This window comes from Bos indicus x Bos taurus, chromosome 12 (assembly GCF_003369695.1).
Source record: "Bos indicus x Bos taurus breed Angus x Brahman F1 hybrid chromosome 12, Bos_hybrid_MaternalHap_v2.0, whole genome shotgun sequence".
In the NCBI taxonomy this organism is placed as follows: Eukaryota; Metazoa; Chordata; class Mammalia; order Artiodactyla; family Bovidae; genus Bos; species Bos indicus x Bos taurus.
Genome location: NC_040087.1, coordinates 1596117 through 1614062, shown reverse-complemented (window position 1 = coordinate 1614062; position 17946 = coordinate 1596117). Strand labels below are relative to the sequence as shown.

Genomic DNA, 17946 nt, shown 5'->3' with positions numbered 1-17946 from the left:
TTCTAATGTGTGAATGATGTCTTTTGAAATGGACTGATAAAAAGTCATCGAATTATACAGAAAACGTTCAATGGAAATGATATTCTAAAAGATGATGCATCAAAAGCATAGTTATCTGCCCTTTCCTCTCCTTTCCTGCATCTTTTCTCAGAATTTATCTGAAGTCATTTTGTTTTGTTCTTTGTGGAAAGTATGTTGAAACAGTAAATTTATATTATAGATTCAATTGCAAAATATTACTAGATTTTTAAGATAAATGGGAAGTCAGATGTTGTTGGGTATGCCACAGTGTCTTCAGATATAAGGGAACTGACGAATTCATTTTCCTCTACCTTTCCAGCTTGAATGACCTTGGGTGATTTTGTCTAGAGAGTTCTAAGATTAGCTTAAATAATAGGATTTGTCATCTCATATAACAAGAAATCTGGATCTGGATGGTTATAAAGATTGGCAAATTAAGCAGTATAACAATGTTGGAACTCTGGTAGGCATCGCTCTAGTTTCTTGGCTTTCTTCTCTGCGTTACAGGATTCTCTGTGTGTTAAATCTTCATGCACAAAGTTCAAAGGCAGGAATGAAAGGGGACATTTCTCTGTGTGTGGGTGTTTTATGAGATAAGAAAATAATTTTTGAAATCTCCAGTAAATTCCATCTGTCGTTCATTGACTAGGACTAGGTTATGTATCCATTCCTAAATCAATCACTAGCTAAGGAGAATGAGTTTATAACAGCTAGACTATTGCTTCCTTGAGAACATGACCATCTCATTGTAAAAAAAAAAAAAGTCAGTTTTCAGGTTTGAGTGGATATAACAAGTTGAAAAAGACACTGTTTCTTACTCAAGAAGTGCTTTAACTTGAGTGCATTGAGAACCATTTTTTGGGACTGTCTTGCCATAGAACACTAAAGACCAGCAGTTTCAGATTATTTTGAAGATTAAAAGCATAAGAAGGGAGTGATATCACAAAGATGGCAAAATGGAAAGTTCTAGGAATTGTCTCCTCCGTCAAAACAACTATTAAGCTGACAAATGTCTGAAGCAACTATTTTACAACTTTGGAGTCAAGTCAAACTCTTGTAGCATACAGAGTGGTGATGGATAAAGAAAGAAGCTGGTCACTGGCTGATTACGGAGATAATGGAACAAAGACTCCAGTGATCACAGATCATAAAGAATAGAATCCTTACCAAAAAAGTTTGGAACAGTTACTAAACAAACTTATAACTGCAGTCTTCATCAAGAAACAACATCAGTCTCTGAGGAGGAGGGAGAAGTTGATTTCCAAAATTGCCACCAGTACAGTATTCAGAATTTTCAGTTCTCAGCAGAAAATTATAAAGCATACCAAAAAACAGAAAGTATGACCCATTCATAGGAAAAAGAAATTGAAAGAAACTATCCCTGAAGAAACCCAGGCATTGAACTTGTTAAAAAAAAAAAGGACCTTAAATTAACTGTCTTAGAAATACAGGTCTGAAGGGAACCATTGACAAAGAGCTCAAAGAAATCAGGAGAACAATATATGGATGATATATGAGGATATATCAATAAAGGTAAATTATAAAAAAAGAAAATAGAATTTCTTGAACTAGAAAGTACGGTAGTAGAAATAAAACATTTTCTTAGGTTCAACATCAGACAAGAGCAGGCAGAAGAAAGAATTACTGAGCTTTAATAGAGAGCAATTGAAATTACCCAGTCTAAGATGAGAAAGAGAGAAGAATGAAGAAAAGTAGAGCCTAAGGGATCTATGAGGCATCATCAAATATACCAGGATATACATTACAGGAGTCTCAATTGAAAAGAAAAAGGAATAGGAAAAGTATTTGAGGAACTAATGCCCCCCCCATTACCAAATTTGATGAAATCTACAAATCTCAGAAGCTCAGTGGTCTCCTATAGGGTAAATGCAGAGACACACCAAGACATATAATCTAGTTGTTGAAAGGTAGAGACAGGATATCTTGAAAGTGGTGAGAGAGAAGTAACTCATCAAATACAAGGGATCCTCAATAAATGGCCAGTTTTTCATTAAAACCTATGAAGGCAAGGAAGCAGTGGGGTGATACATTGAAAGTACTGAAAGAAAAACTCTTCATCTATAATTCTATTCATAAAAACTGTCATTTAAGAATGAAGGAGAATAATCAAAAAGACAGTTTGAAATTCTGATGATCAGGTACCCAGTGCTTTTGCCTGTTGCATGGTTTTCAGTTCTTTAATTTCAGCAATTGAAAAAAAAGACTTGATTTGGGGTGTCAGTGGATAGTTTCTTTAAAATATTTTTGACAATAGATGATTTTATAGGTTGAATCGTGTCCCAACCCCACCTACCCCTAACAAGATAGATTGAAGTCTTGACCACCAGTACCTTAAAGTGTGACTGCCTTTCTCTGGAAATAGAATCTTTACAGAAATACCAAGTTAAAAAGAGGCCATTAGGATGAGCCGTAAGCCAAAATGACACTAATTTAACCTGTATAAAGAGGGGAGATTTAGACACAGAGGCAGACACATACAGAGAAAAGTTGACATGAAGACGCACAGTGAGAAGATGGCTGTGTGACTGGAATGATGCATCTATAAACTAAGGAAAGCCAAAAACTGCCAGTAAACAACACAAACTAGGAGAGGCAAGGAAGGTTTTTTCCTAAAGTTGTCAGGGCATGGACCTGCCAGCACCTTGAATGAGAGTTTGGTTAACTGCCAATCAGGTTAACAAGAAAGGTAGAATAAGTTATACCAAGGTTGGATATGTATTGATTCTTAAGAGTGTTTTTGGTTAAATTCTATATAAGGGACAGTATTCTTAATTAGATATTTACTTGTGAAATAATTGGGAGAGAGAAAGCCTTTGAAAGGATTTTTTTTTTTTTTTTTTTTTTTTACATTTAGATAAGTTTTGAATAAGAAGGGTGGATTATAGTTTTAATGTCCAGACCTTTTTACATTTACTTTAGCATATCTACAGCAGGGATGTCAATTTTCTCTTATGTGTAACTCTGACCTATTAATAGCTATTACTGTGTTTGAAAAGGATTTTGTGTTTGGAATTCATAAAATCAGAGTTTTAAAAAAAAGTCAGAGTTTTAAAAAACAGGTTTTTTTTTTTTTTTTTTTAAAGTCCTTTATCAGTGCCTACGTGGGTATGAGAGTAGATGTGAGCAACATGCATGCTGTCTTAAATACTATCTTAAAGCCTATCCATCTCAACTCATAAAAGTACAAAAGTTAGTTGTGTATTTCTCAGCTGGTTATGGTTTGATAAATGTCTTCATGAGATATGTTTATGGTACTTAAACAGTCCTTTAATTCTACTCAGGTCCAGATTTTTCAAGATATGGGATTCTGACACTTGTAGATTTTTTTAATTTGAGGTATAGGTTGTCAAAGCTTCATAGATAGTATTGCTTATAAATATAAAGCAGAATATTGAAACAATAGAGAGTAGGAAAAAAACCAAGCTACTGAGATGGTACCATTTTGTTAGCTTCTTTTTATACTTTGAATTTTTTAAGAGGTGCTATATAAATTGTATTTCCTTAGGACAGAGAAGTATTAACCATGAAAATTTTTCATTAGGTAGTTTTCACTGCCCGTTTTATTTTCAAAAGCTTTATTGTGACATATCATAAAATTTCTTTTTTTGTTTGTTTTGCATTTGTAATGGTGCAAAGAAAATACTCAAGGCACAACCTTGCATATCACAGATCTTTTCTTGAGTGTTGGTATGAAAAAACAGCCAGCAAATAATATATTAATATTACATTTTTCCATAAACATCAGATATAATTTTTAGTTACAAAACAATATATATTTAAAAACTTATACTTCACTTGTTTATTGGCCATCGGCATAACTTTTCTTTGTTGCTTATAGGTTGATGAGAAGGCTCTGAGACACATAACAGAAATGGGCTTTAGTAAAGAAGCATCAAGGCAAGCTCTCATGGATAATGGCAACAACTTAGAAGCAGCACTGAATGTACTTCTTAACAGCAATAAACAGAAACCTGTTACAGGTCCACCTTTGAGAGGTATAATCCATTAATCAATGTGCCAGACGATATTGTTTGCTTTTCAGAGAAATGTATGTTGTTGACAGAAACTGGGTTTTGTTGCTGTGAAGTCTGTAACTTCATTTACCTTTATGGTAAGTGGAGGGAGCACCCATTTTGGAACCACAGAGACATATAGGTTATTTTTAGTCTCATAGTCTTCATCTTTATGTAAAATAAAGTAGATCTAATAAAACAAGGTTTTGAGTAATAGAGAAAATATAAAATAACTGGCTCTATTTAATCTATTTCTAGAACTAGGCCACTTTTATAACTGACTAAATAGTCTACAAACACTTAATAATTAACAGGAACATGACTTTTATTTAGTGTTACTTTTAAATTACTGTATGGTCAAGCATATGTCATTTTTCAAATCCTAATCATATATTCTTTTAAAAAAATAAGTAGTCACTATATAGCAGAGATTACCACAACATTGTAAATCAACTGTATTTCAATTTAAAAAAATGTGGTTACAGAAAAATCTTACAAAATGATTTATTTCCTTCAAACACAATTTACATGAACAAATTTCCAGATAGGCCATTTAGAAGATTAAAGGTGCTAGTTAATATAGTCATTTAAAAACATTTTTGTTATAAAGGATATAGATCCTACAGAAAAACATGAAAAGAAATATGTGTATAAAGTTTTACTTAAGAGGTCTGCTGATAATATTTTAGTGTATATTCTCCTTTTATTTTTGCATGTATAATGTATGCATCTTACTTTACTTCTTCAGGTAAAGGGAAAGGCAGGGGGCGAATAAGATCTGAAGATGAAGAAGAACTAGGAAATGCAAGGCCATCAGCACCAAGCACATTATTTGACTTCTTGGAGTCTAAAATGGGGACTTTGAGTGTGGAAGGTAGGCTAAACTTAAAGTAGATTTCTGTTTAAAGCACCAAACTTTATTTGGAATTATACAAGAAAGTATAATATACTGACAATATAAACATATATTCTGAATTTTGTAAATTTATTTAATCACAAATTTCCTGTTTGACAAATGCACAGAATAAAATTTTAATTGTTGTATTCTGAAAACATTGAAGCTTATTTTGCCCTTTAACTGAATGATAGACAATATCATCAAATTCTTTATCCCAGTTTACTGACTGACAAGATTAGCTATGAAAACATTGTTATGTTGGAGAAATTATTAATATTATTATTATGTAATTACATATGACTTTTTGGATTCTGAAATTAGTCTCTTTTTTCTCTATATATTAACACACTGTATGAAAATGTGTGGTTGGGGTTAGGATTAAATGAGCACAGTGAGTGAGTATGTTCTCACATTGTGGTATATTTCTTAGTGTGATATATTTTAGTGATTAACATAATACTGGAAGAGATATAATTATGTTAATTGTTTATTTTTAAGCATAGAATATGATAAAGATTTACTAGAATTAAAAGATTTTAATATATGATTCCAAAGATTTGGGGAAAGTATTTTTAGGGTTAATTTTCTCTTTCAGATATATTTTGAATTAAATTTAAGCTCAAAGATAAAATGGTTTTATAATAAATTTTGAATGTACAAATTTCATGAAAATGGAATCTCTCATTAGGGTACAAAGAAAAGATAATGCATTGTTTGAAAAACAAATGTTGGATGTAGAATGTAGATGATTTGTAAGTAGACACGTGAGATCAATATTTGCTTTTTTCTTTTTGCTTGTTTTTTAAAGCATGATGAACTCATTTTCTAATACTATTTCACAAAATACCAAAAGTTTAATAGCTTAAAACATTGCAAATATATTATCTCATAGTTTCGATGGTCCAGGAGTGTAAGTGTAGCTTAGTTGAAATCTCTGATCAAGGTCTCACATACTGAAATTAAGATTTTAGCTGAGCCTATCATCTTGTCTGAGGTTTGCAGTCCTTTTACAGGCTCATGATAGTTAGCAAAATTCACTTAATTGTGGATATAGGATTGACATACATTGTTTTCTCATTTAATATTTCCTGGGTAGTGCTTTCAGCTCCTAGAGATCCTCAGGTCCTTGCCACTTGACCTCATCTCTAGCAGTTCACGTGTTTGTGTCTACAAGGTTAGCAGGAGAACCTCTATCGCTTTTTAAAATCTCTCTGACTTACAGATATTTTTGTCCCAACCTCCCTGTATACTATCCCAATCAGAGCTTCTTTGATTTCCTTTTATCCTTCTCTTTCCCTACTTTCCTTGTAGCTCAGTCAGTAAAGAATCTGCCTGCAGTGCAGGAGACCCAGGTTCGATCCCTGGGTAGGGAAGATCCCCTGGAGAAGGAAATGGCAACCCACTCCAGTATTCTTGCCTGGGAAATCTCATGGACAGAGGAGCCTGGTGGGCTGTAGTCCATGGGGTTACAAAGAGTCGGGCACAACTGAGCAACTAACACTTTCTACACTTATTTGCTTTTGACTCCTAGAGTCTCTTCTAATTTGTAATGAAGTTGAGACTGAGAATAGCAATTCTACTGTGATCTGTGTGTCTGTCATCCTTCAGTTCTCACAGAGTACATCCTATACCAACAAAATTTAGTAATATAAGTATTCCACTTGGAAAAAGGTATTAAAGTTAATTAAGATATATGAGATGAATAATACACTCAAAACCGAGTATCAGTGTTAGACTTATTTCTGAGGGGACAGATATTTATGAACACATGTTATTATTGGATATTGTTATAGTAGACTGTTTTGTATTTGCTTTGTTGTTATTAACATGTTACAGAGGAATGTGGAATGTGAGAAAGAAATGGACATTATAATGGTATTTCACACCCTTGATTTTCACAATGAATATAACCTGTGACCTTCATAAATCCCCAAATTCAAAAATTAGATATTTCCAATATTTGTACAGACTCTAAAATTTTATCAAAGTTCACACTTTGCATTGATCATCCTAATGCTGGAAATTACCCCCTCCAACTTACATTAGAGTTGTCTGTCCTACTTGATAACCACTATTCTCAGTGAAGCAAATTTTTATTCTTTCCTAGAATATTGTGTGGAGAGGCCGGCTAACCAAGATGAGACATGGGCAGAGGTTTCCTAGAGTGGGTGGCATTTATACAGGTTAAAGAAGGAGTATTGAGGGAAGGGTATACCAAATGTAGGGAACTCTGAATGTTCAGGCTTGGAGGCATCAAGAACATTAGTTCCATCGAAGGATAGATGGAAACAGAAGGCCACAGAAGGAAGTGGTAGGCTGGATACAGATCAGGAGGATTTTGTCCTAAAATATTTTAATTTATTTTTAATTGGAGGATAATTGCTTTACAGTATTCTGTTGGTTTCCACCATATCAAATCCCTTACATTTATACAGTGGAAGTGACAAATAGATTCAAAGGATTAGATCTAATAGACAGAGTACCTGAAGAACTATGGATGGAGGTTCATGACATTGTATAGGAGGCAGTGATCAAGACCATCCCCAAGAAAAAGAAATGCAAAAAAGCAAAATGATTGTCTGAGGAGGCCTTAAAAATAAATGAGAAAAGAAGAGAAGCTAAAGGCAAAGGAGAAAAGGAAAGACATACCCATTTAAATACAGAATTCCAAAGAATAGCCAGGAGAGAAAAGAAAACCTTCCTCAGTGATCAATGCAAAAAAATAGAGGAAAGCAATAGAATGGGAAAGACTAGAGATCTCTTCAAAAAAATTAGAGATACCAAAAGAACATTGCATGCAAAGAAGGGCACAATAAAGGACAGAAATGGTATGGACCTAACAGAAACAGAAGATATTAAGAACAGGTAGCAAGAATACAGAAGAACTATACAAAAAAGAAGTTCATGACCCAGATAACCACGATGGTGTGATCACTCACCTGCTGCTGCTGCTGCTGCTAAGTCGCTTCAGTTGTGTCCGATTCTGTGTGACCCCATAGACGGCAGCCCACCAGGCTCTGCCGTCCCTGGGATTCTCCAGGCAAGAACACTGGAGTGGGTTGCCATTTCCTTCTCCAATGCATGAAAGTGAAAAGTGAAAGTGAGGTCACTCAGTTGTGTCCGACTCTTCGCGACCCCATGGACTACAGCCTACCAGGCTCCTCCGTCCATGGGATTTTCCACGCAAGAGTACTGTAGTGGGGTGCCATTGCCTCTAGAGCCAGACATTATGGAATGCGAAGTCAAGTGGGTCTTAGGAAGCACCACTACGAACAAAAAGTGGAGGTGATGGAGTTCCATTTGAGCTTTTTCAAATCCTAAAAGATGATGCTGTGAAAGTGCTGCACTCAATATGCCAGCAAATTTGGAAAACTCAGCAGTGGCCACAGGACTGGAAAAGGTCAGTTTTCATTCCAACCCCAAAGAAAGGCAATGCCAAAGAATGCTCAAACTACTGCACAATTACACTCATCTCACATGCTAGTAAAGTAATGCTAATTCTCCAAGCCAGGCTTCAACAGTACATGAACCATGAACTTCCAGATGTTCAAGCTAGATATAGAAAAGGCAGAGGAACCAGAGATCAAATTACCAATGTCTGTTGGATCATTGAAAAAGCAAGAGACTTTCAGAAAAAGCATGTGCTTTATTGACTATGCTAAAGCCTTTGACTGTGTGGATCACAACAAAGTGTGGAAAGTTCTTAAAGAAATAGGAATACCAGACCACCTGATCTGCCTCCTGAGAAACCTGTATCAAGGTCAAGAAGCAACAGTTAGAACCAGACAGGGAATAGTGGAGTGGTTCCAAATTGGGAAAGGGGTGCATCAAGGCTGTATATTGTCACCCTGCTCGTTTAACTTACATGCAGAGTACATCATGAGAAATGCCAGGCTGGGTGAATAACAAGCTGGAATCAAGATTGCTGGGAGAAATATCAATAACCTCTGACATGCAGATGACACCACCTTTGTGGCAGAAAGTGAAGAAGAACTGAAGAGCTTCTTGATGAAAGTGAAAGAGGAGAATGAAAAAGCTGGCCTAAAACTCAACATTTAAAAAACAAAGATCATGGCATCTGGTCCCATCACTTCATGGAAATAGATGGGGAAAAATGAAAACAGTGAGAGACTTTATTTTCTAGGGCTCCAGAATCACTGTGGATGGTGACTGCAACCATGATATTAAAGATACTTGCTCCTTGGAGGAAAAGCTATGACAGACCTAAACAGCATATTAAAAAGCAGAGACATCAATTTGCTGACAAAGTCCAGTCTAGTCAAAACTATGGTTTTTCCAGTAGTCATGTACAGATGTGAAGTTTGGACCATAAACAAGACTGAGCGATGAAGAATTGATGCTTTCTAACTGTGGTGCTGGAGGAGACTTTCGAGAGTCCTTTGGACTGCAGGGAGATGAAACCAGTTAATCTTAAAGAAAATCAACCCTCAATATTCCTTGTAAGGACTGCTGCTAATGCTGCAGCTCCACTACTGAAAGGTTGTTGCTGAGCTATTAAAGACGCCGGGATTCTTGGCCTCTGGAGGAGAGGAATTCAATCCAGGGTCAGAGGCAAGGCTTGCCCCCTCAGAACTTCTGTTGTAATAAAGTTTTATTTAGGTGTAGAAGAGATAGAGAAAGCTTCTGACATAGACATCCAAAGAGGGCAGAAAGAGTGGTGCCCTGCTAGCCTTTAACAGTATGTTTTATACCTATCAGCAAGCTGCTAACTAGAGAAAGGAGATGTTTCAAAACTCTGAGTGGCGTCAGGCCCCTCACCTACAAGGTGCGTTTTGAGATAACATTGGCATCAGGTGAGTCATCCCGGGCCATAAAACAATTGACATGAATCTTAAAGAAAGGCAGGTTTCCAAGTAAATATATAGTTTCATTAACATAGATTAGGAGAACAGAGTATGAGTAAAAGATACTGGTTTGTTGAGCCCTTATGGGTTCTGAGTCTTAAGCAGAACTGATGTGAAGACAGACAGAGTATAGGGTAAATACATAGTTCATTAACATAGCTTAAGAAAAACATTTCCACAAGAAAAACGCATTGGTTAGCTCAAGGTTTGAGAAAAGTTAAGTTCAGGTGGAACTGGGTGTCGTCCTGGCAAGACAGAATTTTAAGAGAAACCCTCTTTTAAATTTGTATAGAGAAGGGAAAAAAAATCTGACACTTGTAGCTTGTTTCCTCCTGCCTCTTAAAAGAGAGACAAAAAAAAAAGTCTAACACTTGCAGCCTATTTCCTCCATTTGGAGACCCCTGGCTTTCCTGCCTGTTACCCTCTCACTACTTCAGGCACCTGATGCAAAGAGCTGGCTGATTTGAAAAGACCCTGGGAAAGATTGAAGGCAGGAGGAAAAGTGGGCAATAGTGGATGAGTTGTTTGGATGACATCATTGACTCAGTGGATGTGAATTTGAACAAACTCTGGGAGATAGTGAAGGACAGGGAAGCCTGGCGTGCTGCAGTCCATGGGTTTACAAAGAGTTGGATATGACCAAGTGACTGAACAACAGCAATACAGTATTTGTTTTTCTGACTTCCCTCTATACCACACTCTAGGTTCATCTACCTTGCTAGAACTGAATCAAATGTGTTCATTTCTATGGCTGAGTAAAATTCCATCGTATGTTATGTACCACAACCTCCTTATCCTTTCATCTTTCAATGAACATCTAGGACATGCTTGCATATCCTAGTTATACAGCCACTATTTGGAACCATATGAAGATTCCTTAAAAAGCTATTAGTAGGAATAAAACTTTCATGGAACCCAATAATCCTACTACTGAGACAACCATAATTGAAAAATACACATGTACCCCAATGTTCATTGCAGTACTATTTCTAGTTGATAAAAGGAGTTTTTATTTTATCCAAATGCCAATATAGAGCCCATGAGAGTAGCAAGTTTGGTGCTTTCAGAAAAATAATTTGTCCATTGGCAAGGTGGAAAATGGGATTGAGACTGAAGTGAGGCTACAATTGAATGCATTGTAAGAAATTATTCATTTTCAATAGAATTTTATTTGTACCTGGTCTGTGATAAGTGGTAGGGATACAACATTTATTAAATGTTTCAAATTTAGAAAATTCAGGGAAATAAATGGATTATGTAGCTCTTACCCCAGATAAACTTACTGTTAGTTTGTGAGACCGAAGAAGACCCAAACATAAAACATCATAGGAATACTTATTACTAAGAATATTACTATTTATGTAGTCTAAATGATGTCCTTTTTATCATCTATTTAGTGTAAGCAACACTGAACAAAATACAAAGTCTTAGCAGGAGGTATTCTGAATACAATAATCATATATGATCTGGCATTTTTGTAATCCATAATAACATTATAGTCTTTATTTCAAAGATTTGTTTCCAAAATAAAACTAACTAGTTGTTTTGAATGGCTGAGAAATCCTTGAAACAGACAAACTTGAAAATACAGCTTGGTTTGTTGTTTCAGTGTTTTAAATGTTGGACCAGAGAAACTCACCCTTTCTGTAGATGCTCTTCTCCCCATAAATTCTTTCTTTGGTGATGTTGACAACATATCAGAGGAGATTGATGATAATACACATGAGCACAAACAGCTGAACAATAAATTGATACATAAATGGACTAAGGATTCTCATACTTGTAGATGTCTCATGCAGGCATACCTGGAAGATATTTCTGGTTTGGTTCCAGACCACCACAATAAAGTGAATATCGCAGTAAAACAAGTCACACAAAATTCTTTGGTTTCTCAATACATTTCAAAGTTATGCTTATCCTATACTACAGTCTGTTAAGTGTGCAATAGTATTATGTCTGGAAAGTACATACTTTTATTAAAAATGCTTAATTGTTAAATATGAGCCTTCAGCAAGTCATAGTGTAACATTAAAGATCACAGATCACATATCACTATAACAAATAGAATACTAATGAAAAACATTGAAATAGTGCCTGAATTTACAAAGTGTGACACAGAGAATTTTGTTGTTCTGTCACTCAGTTCAGTTCAGTTCAGTTCAGTCGCTCAGTCGTGAATCGCATGAATCGCATGAATCGCCCCATGAATCGCAGCACGCCAGGCCTCCCTGTCCATCACCAACTCCCGGAGTTCACTCAAACTCATGTCCATCAAGTCAGTGATGCCATCCAGCCATTTCATCCTCTGTCGTCCCCTTTTCCTCCTGTCCCCAATACCTCCCAGCATCAGGGTCTTTTCCAATGAGTCAACTCTTTGCATGAAGTGGCCAAAGTACTGGAGTTCCAGCATTAGCATCATTTCTTCCAAAGAAATCCCAGGGCTGATCTCGTTCAGAATGGACTAGTTGGATCTCCTTGCAGTCCAAGGGACTCTCAAGAGTCTTCTCCAACACCACAGTTCAAAAGCATCAATTCTTTAGCGCTCAGCTTTCTTCACAGTCCAACTCTCACATCCATACATGACCACTGGAAAAACCATAGCCTTGACTAGACAGACCTTTGTTGGCAAAGTAATGTCTCTGCTTTTGAATATGCTATCTAGGTTAGTCATAATTTTTCTTCCAAGGAGTAAGTGTCTTTTAATTTCATGGCTGCAGTCACCATCTGCAGTGATTTTGGAGCCCCCCAAAATAAAGTCTGACGCTGTTTCCATTGTTTCCCCATCTATTTCCCATGAAGTGATGGGACCGGATGCCATGGTCTTCGTTTTCTGAATGTTGAGCTTTAAGCCATCTTTTTCACTCTCCTCTTTCACCTGTATCAAGAGGCTTTTTAGTTCCTCTTCACTTTCTGCCATAAGGATGGTGTCATCTGCATATCTGAGGTTATTGATATTTCTCCCAGCAATCTTGATTCCAGCTTGTGTTTCTTCCACCCCAGCATTTCTCATGATGTACACTACATATAAGTTAAATAAGCAGGGTGAGAATATACAGCCTTGTACTCCTTTTCCTATTTGGAACCAGTCTGTTGTTCCATGTCCAGTTCTAACTGTTGCTTCCTGACCTGCATATAGGTTTCTCAAGAGCCAGGTCAGGTGGTCTGGTATTCCCATCTCTTTCAGAATTTTCCATAGTTTATTGTGATCCACACAGTCAAAGGCCTTGGCATAGTCAATAAAGCAGAAATAGATGTTTTTCTGGAACTCTCTTGTCATGTCCAACTCTTTTTGACTCTATAGACTGTGGCACCCCAGGCTTCCCTATCCTTCACTATCTCCCAGAGTTTGCTCAAACTCATGTCCATTGAGTTCATGGTGCGATCTAACCTTCTCATCCTCTGTTGCCCACTTCTCTTCCTGCCCTCAGTCTTTCCCAGGGTCTTTTCTAATGAGTCGGCTCTTTGTATCAGGTGGCCAAAGAATTGGAGCTTCAGCTTCACCTCAATTCTTCCAATGAATATTCAGGGTTGGTTTCCTTTAGGATTGACTGGTTTGATCTCTTTACAGTCCAAGGGACTCTCAAGAGTCTTCTCCAACACTACAGTTCAAAAGCATCAGTTCTTTTCGGCAGTCAGCCTTCTTTGTCGTCTAACTCTCACAGCCGTATATGACTACCAGAAAAACCATAGCTTTGAGTATACAGACCTTTGTCAACACAGAAAATGGAAGAAAGCAAATGCTGGTACCAGTGCAGTTCATTTCAGTTGCTCAGTCGTGTCCGACTCCTTGCGACCCCATGAATTGCAGCCAGGCCTCCGTGTCCACCACCAACTCCCAGAGTTCACTCAAACTCATGTCCATCCAGTCGGTGATGCCATCCAGCCATCTCATCCTCTGTTGTCCCCTTCTCCTCCTGCCCTCCATCCCTCCCAGCATCAGAGTCTTTTCCAATGAGTCAACTCTTCTCATGAGGTGGCCAAAATATTGGAGTTTCAGCTTCAGCATCGGTCCTTCCAAAGAACACCCAGGCCTGATCTTCATTAGAATGGACTGGTTGGATCTCCTTGCAGTCCATGGGACTCTCAAGGGTCTTCTCCAACACTGCTGGTACCAGTAGGCTTGCTCAGTGCAGAGTTGCCACAAACCTTCAGTTCTTCTTTAAAAAATGAAAAATCTGCAAAGTGCAGTAAAAAAAAAGTATGCCTGTATTCTCTTGGCTGTCTTCACATAATCCCGTCACAATAAAGGTGACAGGACTAATATGTGGGGTCATCCTCAGGTCTCCTTCAGAGATCTTTCTGTTACTCCTTCTCTTGTTAACCCTTACACTGTTCGTATGTTCCTGGAGGAATTGAGGCTCATAATAAAGCAAACAGTTGAAGCAAACTACTGAATTGTTTTTCTGTTTATTTTATGATTTCATATTTCTTTTTAACTGAAGTAAAGCTCAGAATAAATTTTTACTTTTGTAAAATTGAATCTCCACTTTGGGTTTCCTTCAAAATTTGTCATTGTTCCATAAATCTTATATTGCAAAATCAACTCTTCATGATGGGAAACTCTTCACCTAAGAAAAATGTAGAAAGCTTTTCAGGATAGAGTCTCCACAAATTTTATTGGTTATATGCCTTATGGAAGGCTAATGGGAAGAATTATGGGCTTTTAATTTTATTCACATTCTTATCATCAGTATCATTATTTGGGTCTGTTACAGAACTAAGTTGATTATAAGTAATCATGATTCAGTGATGTGTATGTTTGTTTGTTTGTCTGTTTGTTTTTTTTTTTTGTTTCTGTTTGATGTTTGTTTCTAACTTAGTTAAGTCACCAAACCTCTCCTGCGTCTGTGTTTTGTGTCATTCACGCTCTCTGAGAATTTTATTTAGGTTGGGCATCCCTGGAAGCTGTGTTTAATTTAATAAGCCCAGGCCTGGATGCACTTGTTATGTCATATCAAATTCTGTGTAATATGTTAGGTTTTTTGGGAAAAAATAATACATCCTCTAAGAATGTGTTTTTGACAGATTTAATGCAGGTAAGTAACACATTTGCTTTCACATTGTATTATATAATTTTCTTTAAAAGAATAAAACTATCATTCCTTTATTCTGATTTTTAAAAACTCCCACCAGATGTACAGTTATGCATTGGCGATGATGTGAGTTTGGTTCAAGCCACTAGAATAAAGCAAGTCACATTTTTTTTTCTTAATTCCTAGGGCATGTAAAAGTTATGTGTACCTTATACAGTAGTCTATTAAGTATGCAATCAGTTCAGTTCAGTCGCTTAGTCGTGTCCAACTCTTTTCGACCCTGTGAACCACAGCACCCCAGGCCTTCCTGTCCATCACCAACTCCCGGAGTCTACCCAAACCTGTGTCGATCGAGTCGGTGATGCCATCCAACCATTTCATCCTCTGTCATCCCCTTCTCTTTTCTAATGAGGGTCTTTTCTAATGAGTCAGCTCTTTGCATCAGGTGGCCAAATTATTGGAGTTTCAGCCTCAACATCAGTCCTTCCAATGAACACCCAGGACTGGTCTCCTTTAGGGTGGACTGGTTGGATCTCCTTGCAGTCCAAGGGACTGTCAAGAGCAAGAGAGTTCCAGAAAAACATCAATTTCTGCTTTATTGACTATGCCAAAGCCTTTGACTGTGCGGATCACAATAAACTGGAAAATTCTGAAAGAGATGGGAATACCAGACCACCTGACCTGCCTCGTGAGAAACCTGTATGCAAGTCAGGAAGGAACAGTGAGAACTGGACGTGGAACAACAGACTGGTTCCAAATAGGAAAAGGAGTACGTCAAGGTTGGGTATTGTCACCCTGCTTATTTAACTTATATGTAGAGTACATCATGAGAAATGGTGGGCTGGAGGAAGCACAAGCTGGAATCAAGATTGCTGGGAGAAATATCAAGAACCTCAGATATGCAGATGACACCACCCTTATGGCATAAAGTGAAGAAGAACTAAAGAGCCTCTTGATGAAAGTGAAAGAGGAGAGTGAAAAAGTCGGCTTAAACCTCAACATTTATAAAACTAAGCTCATGGCATCTGGTCCCATCACTTCATGGCAAATAGATGGGGAAAGAGTGGAAACAATGGCTGACTTTATTTTTCTGGGCTCCAAAATCACTGCAGATGGTGACTGAAGCCATTATGACCAACCTAGACAGCATACTAAAAAGCAGAGTCATTACTTTCCTAACAAAGGTCTGTCTATCAAGGCTATAGTTTTTCCAGTGATCGTGTATGGATGTGAGAGAAGTATGCAATAACACTGTCTAAAAAACAATGTATATACCTACCTTAATTAAAAATTGCCTTATTACTCAAAAGCGCTAAGCATCATCTATCAATTGAGAGTTGTCACAGATCTTTAATTGTAATAAATGCATATTGGCAAAGTACAAGGAAGCAAAATGCAATAGAATTAGTAGTGCCTGTAGCTGTTCATCACATGTACTTTTCCTAGAGATTTTCCCCTATCAACTTTTTTGTTGTGCCTTTTGAGTCAAATGTAATTCTACCTGACATTATTGTCAATATTATGAAAAAAATGAGGTTAGATTACACTGTTATATGAGAGTAATCACTAAAGTGTCTGTGACCTCTAGCAGTTTGATACCAAGTTGGTAATATTAAGTTGATCAATTTGTGATAGGCTTGAATTCAGAAAGGCTTTTATATATAGGCTTTAAAATTTTTTTTGGTTTTTGTAGACTAGATATAGTCCTGGCCAGATTATCAGGCCAGCTCTCAACTTTACATACCTTAAGTTTATCAATAAATTACTTCAGTAATATGTAATTACCATTTAAAACAATGCCCACTGAAAATATGGGCACTAGAAATATATATTTTAAGTGTCAGCTTGGGACAGAAAAAGTAGGTATTATTCTTTCTGTTATCATGGAAGATATCTGGGTTGGCCAGAAATAGAGGGAAGGGATGCCTTAATATAATACTTTACTGTTTTAACTTTCTACATCTTAAATAAAACCAAATAAAGCTTAATTTTTCTGAATAAGCAACAAGGGACATTGTGAGAAAAGTGGACAGGGTAACCTTCTTAAATTTATACTCCTCTGTTTCCTTGTTTATGTAGCTTATTTTGCAAGTTAAATATGTGTTACAAGTTTTATTTGTGTTTCTCCATATTTTTTGTCAAGAAGCATAATTATCTCAGTCTCAGTCCTTTAGGCTTATTGGTATAATTTGAGAAGTTGCATCTACTTTCAAGCTTACCTTTCTACTTTCAAGCTTGCCGCCTTGTTACTTTCTTATGAGTTACTGAAGGCAGTAAGAAGCAACCAGCACCTTTCATCTCTCTGGCATTTTCATACCAAGTTCTCTGAATCCTTGGCCTCATTAGTTAGGTGCTCCAGTTCGAAGACAATAGACTGTAGTTTAGCCATTCAATGAGGAGTGAGTGCCAACTTCTTTTAGGGGATGCAACGACTTTCACTACCCTGTACCCTTCCTTTGCTAAACACATTTTACATTTTAGGTTCTGTCACTGTATCACTCTTTTTCCTGGCATTAATTTCTAAGTTGGGGCTTCCTAGGTGGCTCCAGTACTCTTGGCTGGAAAATCCCATGGATGGAGGAGCCTGGTAGGCTGCAGTTCATGGGGTCTCTAAGAGTCAGACAAGACTGAGCGATTTCACTTTCACGTTTCACTTTCATGCACTGGAGAAGGACATGGCAACCCACTCCAGTGTTCTTGCCTGGAGAATCCCAGGGACGGAGGAGCCTAGTGAGTTGCCATCTATGGGGTTCTACAGAGTCGGACACAACTGAAGCAACTTAGCAGCAGCAGCAGCAGCAGGTGGCTCAATGGTAAAGAATCCACCTGCTAATGCAGGAGACGTGGCTTTGATCCCTAGGTCAGGAAGAACCACTGGAGAAGGAAATGGCAACCCACTCCAGTATTCTTGCCTGGAAAATTCCATGGACAGAGAAGCCTGGCAGGCTACAGTCCTACAGTCTATGGAGTCGCAAAAGTGTCGGACACGACTTAGTGTCTAAACAGTTTCTAAGCTAGTTTGCTTTAAGCTGTGAGCCACAGAAATCCAAATAAGTAAAAAGGTAATATATTGGCTCATATAACTGGAAAGTCTT

The 17946-nt window shown here is 37.2% G+C and overlaps 1 protein-coding gene across 3 annotated transcripts in view; it reads left to right on the top strand.

Annotated features, from left to right (window-relative positions):
- Positions 1 to 17946, top strand: part of TDRD3 (tudor domain containing 3) — a 226752-nt gene that overhangs the window by 139958 nt on the left and 68848 nt on the right. For all 3 annotated transcript variants that reach the window (XM_027557099.1, XM_027557098.1, XM_027557100.1), the window contains 2 exons: positions 3881 to 4037; positions 4804 to 4929. In XM_027557099.1, the coding sequence (XP_027412900.1) occupies positions 3881 to 4037; positions 4804 to 4929 (283 nt within the window). The remainder of the gene's footprint in view (positions 1 to 3880; positions 4038 to 4803; positions 4930 to 17946) is intronic.